The following is a 13,183-nucleotide window of genomic DNA, read 5'->3' as shown; positions in this document are numbered from 1 at the left end:
GTATTGTTAATTAAATGCATTATCCAAGTCATTTGAGAAGTGATTTTCTTAAATTCATATTTATAATAATAATAAAAAAAGTTAAAGGGGCTTCTCAAAAAAATGAATTACTCAATAAGATAAAAAAATAAATTATTGGTTTTTTTAATGATTTATTCATATGTAAGTAATATTTTTTGAAAATAATAAATTTTTTATCAATCACGAAACTTCTTTGATTTGTAGAGTTATTTATTGTTTGTGTTATTAAACTTTTAAAAAAGTTATTTGTAGAAAACGAAGTTAATGTGATTTAATTATTATTCAAATATCTAAATTTAAATTTAGAATAAAACGATGACAATAGATTGTGGACCCCTACAAGGCATACAATCACATTATTTGTTTGATTCTTGTGCGATTTCTCTCTATTCTCGTTTGTTTGTTCGTTCGTGTTCAATTATATTTTGTTGTTTTTTTCCTCAATGTAGAAAAATTTGGTATAATGTAATTTAAGCAATGTTAGGTTAGGTTAAATGATTTGTTCAACTTACTTTAAATGATTAGTTGAGTCATTCGATGAGTCACTCTTTATCAAACTTATACTAATATTAAAAATTAAACATATTCAACAGGGAATAAATGTTACAATAAAACAAAATCTCTTTCAAATTGTTTTAAAATAGAAGTTGAGAATAAAAAATAAAAAAAAAACAAAATACTAATAATTATTCTCTATCTTATAAGTGTAACCAATTATTGGACCTAAATGAAAATTTCATTTCTATCAAACCCTAAGTAAATTAATTATCAATATTTACCCTTAGAAACATGATATATTTACGATCATGCCACAAGTCATCTTTTTCTCTGTTCCTCGCATTTTAAATGCAAAAAAAATAGTGGGACCATAACCCACCTCCCTTTTCCTTCTATATAAAGCTTCAACTCTTCTTCTTCCATGGCCAAGCTTCCCTTTCTTCAACCTCTTGCTCCCCACTTACCCTTCATTAATCTCTGAAACTTTTCATTTCTTTTCTTAACCATGCCTGAAGCTCCAAATATCCTGTTACCTAAAGACTCCGATTACAATCTTTTAGAAAAAAACAAAAAGGTTTTTCAGTTCATTGAGGATGTGACGTCAAATCCCGACGAAGTTCAACGACGGGTATTGGCTGAAATCCTGACACAGAACGCCGGAGTTGAGTACTTAAGGCGACATGATTTTACTAATGGAGAAACCGATCGAGAAACGTTTAAGAAATTGTTGCCTGTTGTTTCTTATGAGGATTTACAGTCTGATATCAATCGAATCGCTAATGGAGATAAATCTGCGATTCTTTCTTCACGACCCATTTCTGAATTCTTAACAAGGTTTGTCTTTTATACTGTTGTTATATGATTATATGATTCCCCTGTTTTTTAAAACATGTTTTTTTTTTCTGGGTTATCGTCTAGCTCGGGAACTTCTGGAGGAGAGAGAAAGCTTATGCCCACCATTGAAGATGAGCTTGATAGGAGATCACATCTTTACAGTCTCCTAATGCCAATAATGAGTCAATTCGTTTCTGATTTAGATAAAGGCAAAGGAATGTATTTCTTATTCACAAAATCAGAAGCTAAAACACCCGGAGGTCTTTTAGCCCGACCCGTTTTAACCAGTTTCTATAAAAGTAATCATTTTCGAGAAAGACCATATGACCCGTATACAAATTACACTAGCCCAAATGAAACCATTCTCTGCCCGGATTCATACCAGAGTATGTATTCCCAAATGCTATGCGGGTTATGCCAGCATAATGAAGTCCTCCGGGTCGGGGCAGTTTTCGCCTCTGGTTTCATCCGGGCTATCCGTTTCCTAGAGAAACATTGGCCTCTACTCTGTCATGATATCCGTACTGGTGTACTAAACCCACAAATAACCGACCCATCTGTTAGGGAAGCTGTTGAAAGGATTCTGAAACCCGACCCGGATTTGGCTTTTTTCTTTGAAACTGAATGCGGGCGGGAATCATGGCAGGGGATTATAACCCGGTTATGGCCTAATACTAAATATGTTGATGTTATTGTGACAGGGACTATGTCACAGTATATTCAAACTCTTGATTATTATAGTAATGGTCTTCCTCTGGTTTGCACCATGTATGCCTCTTCTGAATGCTATTTTGGTGTTAATCTTAATCCTCTTTGTAAACCTGGTGATGTCTCCTATACCCTAATCCCAACAATGGCGTATTTTGAGTTCTTACCTGTAAACAGAAACAATGGTAATGTCCCAAAAGCTCTCAACGAGAAAGAACAGCAGGAATTGGTTGATCTCGCCGATGTTAAACTCGGCCATGATTATGAACTCGTCGTCACAACTTACTCCGGTGAGTAAACTATTCAAATCTTCAATCTTTTTTCATGGCTTTATCTTAATCACAAAAAAAAAAAACTGTTTTTTTATCAGGGTTATACAGATACAGAGTTGGTGATGTGTTAAGAGTGGCTGGATTCAAGAACAAAGCGCCACAATTCACTTTCATATGTCGGAAAAACGTGGTTTTAAGCATTGATTCTGACAAGACAGACGAGGTTGAGTTACAAAACGCGGTTAAGAACGCAGTGAACCATTTGGTTCCATTCGACGCGACGGTTACAGAGTACACTAGCTATGCTGATTTAACAACGATTCCTGGTCATTATGTTCTGTTTTGGGAACTAAGTGTTAAAGGTTCAACTCCTATTCCACCTTCTGTATTTGAAGATTGTTGTTTGGCGATTGAGGAATCGCTGAATAGCGTTTATAGACAGGGGAGAGTGGCGGATAAATCTATTGGTGCGTTGGAGATTAAAGTGGTGGAAAGTGGAACTTTTGATAAGTTGATGGATTATGCGATTAGTTTGGGTGCATCTATTAATCAGTATAAAACGCCGCGATGTGTTAAATTTGCACCGATTGTTGAGCTTTTGAATGCTAGGGTTGTTAAGAGTTATTTTAGCCCGAAATGTCCTAAATGGGTTGCTGGGCATAAGCTATGGGTAGGAGGAAACAACAACTGATCAACCCAAAAAAACATGGGAAAAAAATGTAATGGTTTGATTATGTTTAGGAAAGGCAACATTTTGCCCCCATCTAGGTTTAACCCATCGATCTGTTTTTTTTTTTCTTTTTTTTTTGTTGCTGGTTGTTTATTTGTGTCTTTGCATTTTAACTACTATTAATGTTCAGCTTGATTTAGGAAGTTGCAATTAGCCATGTACAAATGCTTCTACTCTCAACTACTTTGCATGCTTAAATTGGGTTTGTATTTGGTTTATTTGAAAACACTTTTTAAACTTGATTAAGTATGAATTTAAAGGGAAAATGTTATAAATATATATAATAAGGTAAAAATCCGAAAAATAAACTATCAAACGAGCCTTAAGAATCGGGTTTGAAAAGTTTAGGACTCGTTTGAATAAATTTTTTTTTTCTCCAAAATCCATGTTTGATCCAATTAATTAAAAAATTTGTTTATATAAATGTATGACCAAAATTATCCCATAGCGTTTATACTTCTAAAAATTAATTAATATTTTAATAAATAAAAATATTGAATTAAGGATAATAAAAAAAATCAATATCCACCATCTCAAAGAAGCTAATTAGGTTTAGAATGATGGTAAAATAGTAAATGCATGTACGGAAATTACCTTTGTACACTAGGAATAGTCTATTTCATCTTAGGCTACCACCTATTTAGGGAAGACAATACTTAACGACTTGAATGGTTTATTTGGGTTAATTTGATATTAATCTTAACTCAATATAATTAATTAAATATAAATTAAAATATTAACTAATGTACATTAAATCAATTATTTTTATCTTATTTTTTAAAAATTAATTTGAGGTTGAGGAAAACCTCAAATTAGTTTGATTAGATGGAAAGAGGGACCTAGTTTCTCCGGATCCATTGAAAATATGATTTTTGACTTTCAAGAGAACCTCTTATACAAGATTTCATGACTTAATTGTTAGATTTTAAGGAGACATTTATATATTTAAATGAATATATATAATCATTAATTATAATAAGTCAATATTATGTGAGGTAAAGAAATTTCTGATTCGACTTAAGGACGTTATTATTATGAATGTTAATTGTGAATACCTTGCGGTATTTCTAATTTGATGAGGGGCCAAATTAGAAATTAGCGTAATGAGATAGTTATGTCGGTTATGGTACCAAAAAAGAAATTATAAAAGGGAGGTTAATTGATAAAAAATAAGAATGAACTTATTTTTTTATTACCCTCTCTCTCTCAATCCCCATCATAGAAATAAGGCTAAAGATTTCTGTTCTTTTGGAAGACCATCTCATCTAATTATGTCTATGGATCAAAGTATATATATTTCGTTTTATCTTTCATATCTCAAGAACAAGAATGAAGATATAAGGTATTATACTTTATGATTGAAGTTTATTATGAAATTATTTTAATTAATTCCAACAATTGGTGCCCAACAACTTGTTCTTGAATTAGAAAGACTTACATGAATTTAGGGAGACTTGTTCTTGTTATGAATTTAGGGGAAAATAAATCATCGTTTCATAATTATGAAGTTTTTGTATAGAGAAACCCTAAATTGAAGTGTCATGAATTTAGGGGAAAATAAATCATCGTTGTTTCATAATTTTGAAGTTTGTTGGATAGAAAAACCCTAAATTGAAATTGAAGTGTCATGAATTTAGGGGAAAAACCTAAAATGAAGTTCTGCAATCATAAATCATAAGTTCAAGGTAACGATTTAACAATGGAAAACCTAAGTTGAAATGTATCAACGGAAAACCTAAGTTGTAAGTTGAAATTTATGATGAATATTTTATTTTTGGGAAATATTATTATTTCAATTTCTATTTTATTTTAAGGATTATCTTTTATTAAAAAAAAATTAGGTAAAATATTTTATTTTTGGTAAATAATATTATTTCAATTCTTATTTTAAAAGAAAATAATTTTATTTTATTATCTTTTATTAATTTTATTATAAGAAAATTAGGTAAAATATTTTATTTTTAGGAAATAATATTATTTCAATTCCTATTTTAAAGAAAATAATTTTATTTTATTATCTTTTATTATTAAAATAAAATTCGGTAAAATATTTTATTTTTGGGAAATAATATTATTTCAATTCTTATTTTAAAGAAAATAATTTTATTTCATTGTTTTTATTAAAAGAAAATTCCATAAAATATTTTATTTTTGAAAAAATAATATTATTATTGAGGATTAGGAAATAATATTATATAATTATTTTATTGGAAAATAATTTTTAATTTAAGGATTTTTTTAAGAAATAATATTTCGATAAAATAATATTATTCAATCTAGTATTTTTTAAGAAATAATATTATTTAATTTTTTTATAAAGAAATAAAATTTTAAGAAAAATATAATTTTGATTTTATTTTAACATAGTTAAGTTTCTAAATATTATTATTATTATTTATTTACTTAAATTAATATAAGAAAGAGTGAAACTCTTTTAATTTTATTTAGTTTTCAATCTTATTAAATACTTCAACAGATTGTTCTTTATTTAAATTAAATAAGTTAAGTTATGACGTCACCAAAGTGACTTTCTTTGTTTAAGTTCGAATTTTGAATGTTTGTAATGGTGAATTTTAATGTAACTATATAATCGGCCCAAATGAAGGTTACTAGTTGACCGAAGTTCACAATTACATGTGATAATAAACACGTAACAATTATAAAAAAATTTACATGAGAATATCAAATCATTCCAAAGAAATGTTTGTTATTTGTCATGCATTATTGTTAGTGTTTGATTATTACAACAAAATATCACTAGCAGTTAAATTTTATTGTCCAAAGACTGAATTTAATGGTGCACTACATATTTTGGATGAGATTTGTTGATTATTTTAAATTTGATTGAATATTAAAGAATTGAGCATATAGTTACCGTTTAAATTATGTTTTTAGCTAATGTTGCAAATATTAATGCCAACTTAAGTTCAGTCACAGTCCTCAATGGCTCTAACTTTAAGGATTGGAAAGAGAACATTCAGATAGTTCTCGGTTGCGTGAACATGGACCTTGCGATACGGACAGAGCAACCCACTACTCCTACGGTTATTAGCTCTCCTGAAAAGAAGGCTAAATTTGAGAAATAAAAACGCTCTAACCGCATGAGTCTTATGATCATAAAGCGTGCAATTCCGGATGTGTTCAGGGGTGCTGTGTCTGAAGACACCACCAATGCTAAAGATTACCTTGTAGAAATTGAAAAGCGTTTTGTTAAAAGCGATAAGGTTGAAACAAGCACTATTCTTAAGAGCTTGATTTCAATGAAGTATAAGGGTAATGGTAATATAAAGGAGTACGTCATAGAGATGTCTAATCTTGCATCAAAACTTAAGGCACTAATTTGCATGAGGATTTACTTGTGCATCTCATTCTGATTTCTCTTCTGGTTCAATTCAACCACTTTAAGGTCAATTTTAACTGTCAGAAAGAAATGTGGAACTTGAATGAACTAATTTCTCATTGTGTTCAAGAGGAAGAGAGATTAAAGCAAGAAAAAACAGAATGTGCTCATCTAGCAAACACCTCTAAGGACAAGGGCAAGAAAATGAAGAATGTTGATGCTGCTCAGGGTCCAAATGCAAAGAAAAAGGTTAACAATGACTGTTTCTTTTGCAATAAGGTTGGACATCTAAAAAGGATTGTACTAAATATCAAGGTTTTGAAAACCGTTTCGATTATCAACCCGGTTTTTTTAGCGACTTCGGTCCAACCGGTCCAATCGGTTGAACCACTAGTTGAACCGGATTTTAATTATTTTTAAAAAATAAATAAATTTAAATATATTAATTTGTAATGGTATATATAATCACTTAGACATATATAAAAATAATTAATTAAATATTAATTAAATTAAATATATTTTTTTATTAAATTAATATTACATTAAATAATTATTATTTAAAATATCAAAAATTAAAACTCTATATTAATGATAGTATGCGGTGATTGAGGAATGGTGGGACCCTAAGAGATATAACCATTGAAAACTAAAAAGTAAAAACTTTATTTGCTTTATCATTCTCCGCCTTCTTTCTCTGTTCTTCCAATATGCGTTTTCTTTCTCTTCTCTGTTCTCCCCATCTGATCTGATTTTGGTTATATGTTTATCTTTCTCCGCTTTCTTTCTCTGTTCTCCCTGAGCTTTCTTTCTCTTTCCCAATCTGATCTGATTTTGGTTATATGTTTATCTTTCTCGGCTTTCTTTCTCTGTCCTTCCCAGATCTGATCTTATTTTGGTTTTATTTTTTTTAGTTTAGGGTTTAAAGTTACAGATGAAGGAGCAGACCCAATATAACACGAAGAAAGAAAAGAGAAGAATCACTGACCTTTCGAACCGGAAATTTCCGGTTCTGTTTTCCGGTAAAAACGTCCGGTCGGACCGGATGTTCACCGAATCGTAAAGTTAACGTATTGGAGTTCAAAACCGGACTGTTATGTAGCCCGTTTCGCGGTTGGACCGATTGAACCGCCGGTCGGACCGCGTATTTTAAAACATTGCTAAATATCGTGCATGGCGCAAAAAGAAATGTACATTTCTTAATCTGGTTTGTTCTAAAGTTAATTTAGCATCAGTACATGAAATACTTGGTGGTTAGACTCCGGTGCCACTACTAACATTAGTATTTTAATACAAGGTTGGCTAAGTTACCGAAAACCAAGTGATGCTGAAAGACTTATCTTTGTGGGCGATGAAAAATCGGTAGAAGTTGAAGCAATTGGACACTTTAGATTGTTGCTTAGTTCTGGTTTCTATTTGGACTTAAAGGATACTTTTATTGTACCCTCGTTTAAACGAAATTTGGTTTCTATTCGTTATTAGGACAAACATGGTTATTCTAGTTTGTTTGGAAATGGTCAATTTAAGTTATCTATTAGTACTTCGGATGTTGGAACTAGTTCATTAATGCATTATGACAATCTTTATTTACTTGATACAATTGCTTTATATAATGAAATCCTGAATGTGGAATCAAGAGGTACTAAACGAAAGCTAAATAATAATAATTCGGGTACATTATGGCAAAACGCTTAGGTCATATCTCTAGAAATAGATTTGATCGTCTTGTGTCAGATGAGATTCTAAATTCCATTGATTTTACAGACTTTAATGTCTGTATTGAATGTATTAAAGGAAAACAAACCAAAGATAGAAAATTGAATGCATATAGAGATACAAAATTACTTGAGTTGATACATACGAATGTTTGTGGGCCGTTTTCGACTCCGTCTTAAAATGGTCAACGATATTTCGTATCATTCATAGACGATTTCTCTAGATATGCATACATTTTTCTTATTCAAGAAAAAGCTCAAACAATTGATGTGTTCAAGTCATTTAAGGTTGAAGTTGAAAATCAACTCAACAAAAAGATAAAGAAAGTTAAATCCGATTGTGGTGGTGAATACTACGATCGGTATGACGGTTCAGGTGAACAACATCCAGAGCCTTTCGCTAAATATCTTGAGGAGTGTGGTATCGTTCCTCAGTAAACCATGTCGGGCTCTCCAAGCATGAATGGTGTAGCAGAAAGACGAAACCGTACTTTACAGGATATGGTGAGGAGTATGGTTAGCAATTCATCCTTACCAAAGTCACTCTGGGGTGAAGCGCTAAAGACTGCAACATACATTTTGAATAGAGTGCCAACAAAAGCAACGACTAAAACCCCTTATGAGCTTTGGTCAGGGCGAAAACCCAGTCTAAAACATTTTTATGTTTGGGGATGTCTAGTAGAGGCAAAGCCTTATAAGCCTCATATGGATAAATTGGACCCCAAAACAGTTAGTAGTTACTTTATTGTCTATTCTGAACGATCAAGGAGCTATAAATTTTATGATCCCAACTTAAAGTCAATTTTCAAGACAGGAACAACTGTATTCTTTGAGGATGTTGAGTTTGGGGTGAATAATCAAATAAAGGATTTTGTCTTTGAGGAAGAGTCAACTTCTAATTTGGTTAACAAGGAGTTGACTCCTATTTCGATTTGTATGGACAATGATCAAGATTCTCATCTGATCATTGATAATATTAGAATAATTCCAGAAAATCAAGACGATGTTGATCTCCCAGAGGTACAAACTCAACAACCTCAAGAAGAAAGTATTATTGAGGAACAAGTGCCATTACGGCGATCCACAAGAGTAAGGATAAGTACTATGTCAGATGAATATATATTTCTTCAAGAACATGAGGATAATCTTGGCATTATGAAAGATGATCCAATAAACTTTCATCAAACCATAGATAGTTCTAATTCAGTAACGTGGATTGATGTAATGAATGAAGAGTATAAATCTATGCAAGACAATAAAGTTTAGGAACTTGTCCCGTTACTAGAAGGGGTGAAGCCTGTTGGTTGTAAATGGATTTTTAAAACCAAACAAGATTCTTAAGGTAATGTGGAAAAGTATAAAGCACGTCTTGTGGCTAAAGGTTTTACTAAAAAATATGGGATTGATTATAAAGAGACTTTTTCTCCGGTTTCAACTAAAGACTCTTTTAGAACAATCATGGAACTCGTTGCACATTTTGATATGGAGCTACATCAGATGGAACAATTATATGGTGCAACTAGAAAACTTTGTGTTAGGAGATTCAAGGAATATGGTTTGCAAATTAAAGAATTCCATCTATGGGCTCAAACAAACGTCTCGTCAGTGGTACCATAAGTTTGATGAGGTAATTCTCTCATTTGGTTTTGGAGGGAATTTAATTGATGATTGTGTGTATCACAAATTCAGTAGGAATAAATATATATATATATATATCTAATTTTATATGTTGATGACATTTTGTTTGCCTCAAATGATATAGACTTATTGCACCAAACTAAGACTTTTCATCATGAAATTTCGAGATTAAAGATCTTGGTGAGGCCTCATTTGTATTAGGGATCCAAATACATCGAGATCATTCTCGAGGAATTCTTGGATTATCACAGATGAGCTATATCGATAAAGTACTTAAAAGATATGACATGCAAGATTGTAAATTAGGAAATACCCAGTCGCTAAGGGAGACAAATTTAATCTTCAACAATGCCCTAAAGGAAATTTGGAAATTCAAGAAATGCAAAAGGTTCCATATGCTTCGGTAGTTGGAAATCTAATGTGTGCTCAAGTTTGTACGCGTCCAGATATTGCGTACATAATTGGCGTATTAGGAAAATATTTGAGCAACCCAGGTTTGGGTCACTGGGAGGCAACTGAAAGGGTTATGAGATATCTAAAGAGAACTAGAAGTTGCATGCTCACATATCGGAGGTCGGATAATCTTGAGATCATTGGGTATTCTGACTCTGATTTTGCGGGATGCCAAGATAGTTTAAGATCCACTTCGGGCTATGTATTCTTGTTGGCTGGTGGAGCGATCTCTTGGAAGAGTTCTATACAAGGACTTACAGCTTCCTCCACCATGGCAGCAGAGTTTGTAGCACTTTATGAGGCATCAAATCAAGAAATATGGTTAAAGAATTTTGTCACTGAGCTGCGTATTTTGAAAGGGATTGAAAGATCTCTTAGGTTTTTTTGACAATAATTCAGTTGTGTTATATTCGAATAATAATAGGAGCTCGACTAAGTCAAATCATATCGATATAAAGTTCCTAGTTGTGAAGGAAAGGGTACAAAGTGGTCAAATTTCTATAGAACACTTGGGTACAAACTCCATGATAAATGATCCCTTGACAAAGGGTCTGCCGTCTAATGTCTTTCATGAACACACTACTAACATGGGTGTTTTAGAGATGGATGATCTCTAGGTTAAGTGGGAGTTTGTAAATTCAGTTGTCTTTCAGTTTGTTTTATGGATATTTATGTAATTCAATTTTTGATCAGATAAAGTATTGTACGGTTTATTGTATTTTGTACAATAAAGTTAAAGTTTGATCTCACTAAAGTTAAGGTAGGACCAGTTGAAAATTGACATGAATAGATCACCTTGCATGTAATTTTTCATGCAACAAATTCATGATTAATCTATGTCATTTAGTCATATTGATATTTGTGACCATTGAAGGTTTATTTGTGATTGATACAACGAAGACCGCTTTAATCCTTGTTAATATGATTAATAGACGAGATTGTTAATATTCTTGAAATCGATGACAATACTGTGCACAATAAGGATATATTATTCATTTTTAAATATATATGTCCAGTGGGAGATTGTTAGAATTTAAAGGGATATTTATATATTTAAATGAATATATATGGTCATTGATTATAATAAGTCAATATTATGTGATCTAAGGAAGTTTAAGATTTGACTTAAGGACGTTATTGTTATGAATGTTAAATTGTGGATACCTTGCGGTATTTCTAATTTGATGATGGTCAAATTAGAAATTAGCGTAATGAGGCAGTTATGGTCCCCAAAAGGCAGAAGAAATTATAAAAGGGAGGTTGGTTGATAAAAAATAAGAACGAACTTATTTTTTTTATCATGCTCTCTCTCTCTCTAAATCCCCATCATCGGAGAAATAAGGCTAAAGGATTTATGCCCTTTTCGAAGACCATCTCATATAATCATGTCTAAGGATCCAGGTATATATATTCCGCTTTTGTCTTTCATATCTCAGGAACAAAAATGAAGATCTAGGGTATTATAGTTTATGATTTAAGTTTATTATGGAATTATTTTAATTAATTCCAACATTAATTTCATGTTTTTAGAATATCTATTTATTTGTTCACTTTAACATTAGTTATTGATTTTCCGATCTTACATTTATTTTATCGACAATGAAGTTGTCATAAATAAATTTTTGTAGTTGAGTAGATGTAATAAATGTAGGATGATGGGAGATGACGAAGTTTTAAAATTTGATGGTGGTGATGCTTCCGTCAAGGATATGTTAGAACAACATTTAAATAGTTTCGCGAAAAAATTAAACATAGGAGAAGACTTAATAATAGAGAGATAACCTTAAATAAAAGTATGCTGATCTTAGGGTCACAAAATGGTGATTCATATTTCTTTTGAAATCTTACGTTGACAAGATATTAATTAATTCTTTTAAAGTTTATCATTGTTACAAATTATTTGCGGAGATTGCCCCATATGACTTTCTATATGAGAAGTTATGAGATTCTAAATTCTCTTCAAAAAACTCGTTTTTTGGATTGAGTGTTATGCATGGAGAGATCTTTACGGATGATAGATGTATGAAAAAATGTGTATTATGGTTAGTCGTTGTAGAATGTGTTGCGAAGAAATAGAGAAGATACTTCACTTGCTTTTGCATTGTAAGTGAGTGACTACGATTTGGAGCCTACTTTAGAACATGATTGACAATGAGTGAGTGATGCCTGAGTCAATCGTTGATTATTCAAATGTTTGGATAGAAACTATGAGTTCGATTGAAATGAGTCGATGAGTCTCTATCCCGATTATTTTCTAGTGGATTATTTGGCACGAAAGAAACTGTAGGACGTTGAGTGATCTAGCTCGATCAATGCGTTTACTCCACAACGATATTATTATGACGATATGAGAGATCTCTTCTAGAAAACTAGTGTAGGCGGTTGGTGAACAAATTGATATTTTTTAAGATCTCCGAGCTCGTTAATGTTAGAGTTTATGTTTAATTTGTTTTATTCGTTGATGATCATTTTTTGTTTAGATTTTCATTGTATGCTCAAATAGTTATTTTCGTTATGTTTTGAATGTGTTTGATGACTAGGTAAACTTTCGTGTTTTGTATTATTTTTGTCGTTATGCTTAAACGATTATCATTTATATCATATTGCATGAACTTTCAAAAAATATATTGATGGCGGTGAATGTTAAAATGTTGGGAATGATGAGATTTCAAAAACAGGTGGCGATGAATGTAAGAATATTAAAAACAAAGGTGAAGAAATAGAAATATATGTCTAAAACAATTGTTAGAATATAATATAATACATATGTAATATATTATGACAATATTATAAATTGTGATAATACCATTATATTATATTATATTATATTATATTATATTATATTATATTATATTATATTATATTATATTATATTATATTATATTATATTAGTAAGACTATCTCTTTTTAGGTGGTGAATTTTACCTTCGACAACATAATTTTGTTAATTTGTATAGAGAAGTCCTATATTCTTTTT

General features: G+C 31.2%; 2 protein-coding genes across 2 annotated transcripts; both read left to right on the top strand.

The window, feature by feature from the left end:
* The first annotated feature begins 1,003 nt into the window (after nucleotides 1–1,003).
* Nucleotides 1,004–3,241, top strand: LOC124945334 (indole-3-acetic acid-amido synthetase GH3.6-like). Its single transcript, XM_047485752.1, has 3 exons — nucleotides 1,004–1,353; nucleotides 1,438–2,351; nucleotides 2,432–3,241. The coding sequence occupies exons 1-3, from the start codon at nucleotides 1,025–1,027 to the stop codon at nucleotides 3,022–3,024; spliced, it is 1,836 nt and encodes a 611-aa protein (XP_047341708.1). The 5' UTR covers nucleotides 1,004–1,024; the 3' UTR covers nucleotides 3,025–3,241.
* A 6,332-nt stretch (nucleotides 3,242–9,573) lies between these two features.
* Nucleotides 9,574–10,594, top strand: LOC124946280 (secreted RxLR effector protein 161-like). The gene is made up of 2 exons (XM_047486846.1): nucleotides 9,574–9,716; nucleotides 10,060–10,594. The coding sequence occupies exons 1-2, from the start codon at nucleotides 9,574–9,576 to the stop codon at nucleotides 10,592–10,594; spliced, it is 678 nt and encodes a 225-aa protein (XP_047342802.1).
* Nucleotides 10,595–13,183: the final 2,589 nt, after the last annotated feature.

Source organism: Impatiens glandulifera, chromosome 7 (genome assembly GCF_907164915.1).
Source record: "Impatiens glandulifera chromosome 7, dImpGla2.1, whole genome shotgun sequence".
NCBI lineage: Eukaryota > Viridiplantae > Streptophyta > Magnoliopsida > Ericales > Balsaminaceae > Impatiens > Impatiens glandulifera.
Note: the sequence above shows the minus strand (reverse complement) of the source record. Positions and strands in the feature narration are given on the sequence as shown.

Bases quoted from the DNA above. Each gene is read 5' to 3' on its own strand.
- LOC124945334 (XM_047485752.1), top strand. From the start codon at position 1,025: ATGCCTGAAGCTCCAAATATCCTGTTACCTAAAGACTCCGATTACAAT. The intron at 1,354-1,437 runs GTTTGTCTTTTA...GTTATCGTCTAG, and splicing joins ATTTCTGAATTCTTAACAAG to CTCGGGAACTTCTGGAGGAG. The intron at 2,352-2,431 runs GTGAGTAAACTA...TTTTTTTATCAG, and splicing joins CGTCGTCACAACTTACTCCG to GGTTATACAGATACAGAGTT.
- LOC124946280 (XM_047486846.1), top strand. From the start codon at position 9,574: ATGGAACTCGTTGCACATTTTGATATGGAGCTACATCAGATGGAACAA. The intron at 9,717-10,059 runs GTCAGTGGTACC...ATTGTAAATTAG, and splicing joins TGGGCTCAAACAAACGTCTC to GAAATACCCAGTCGCTAAGG.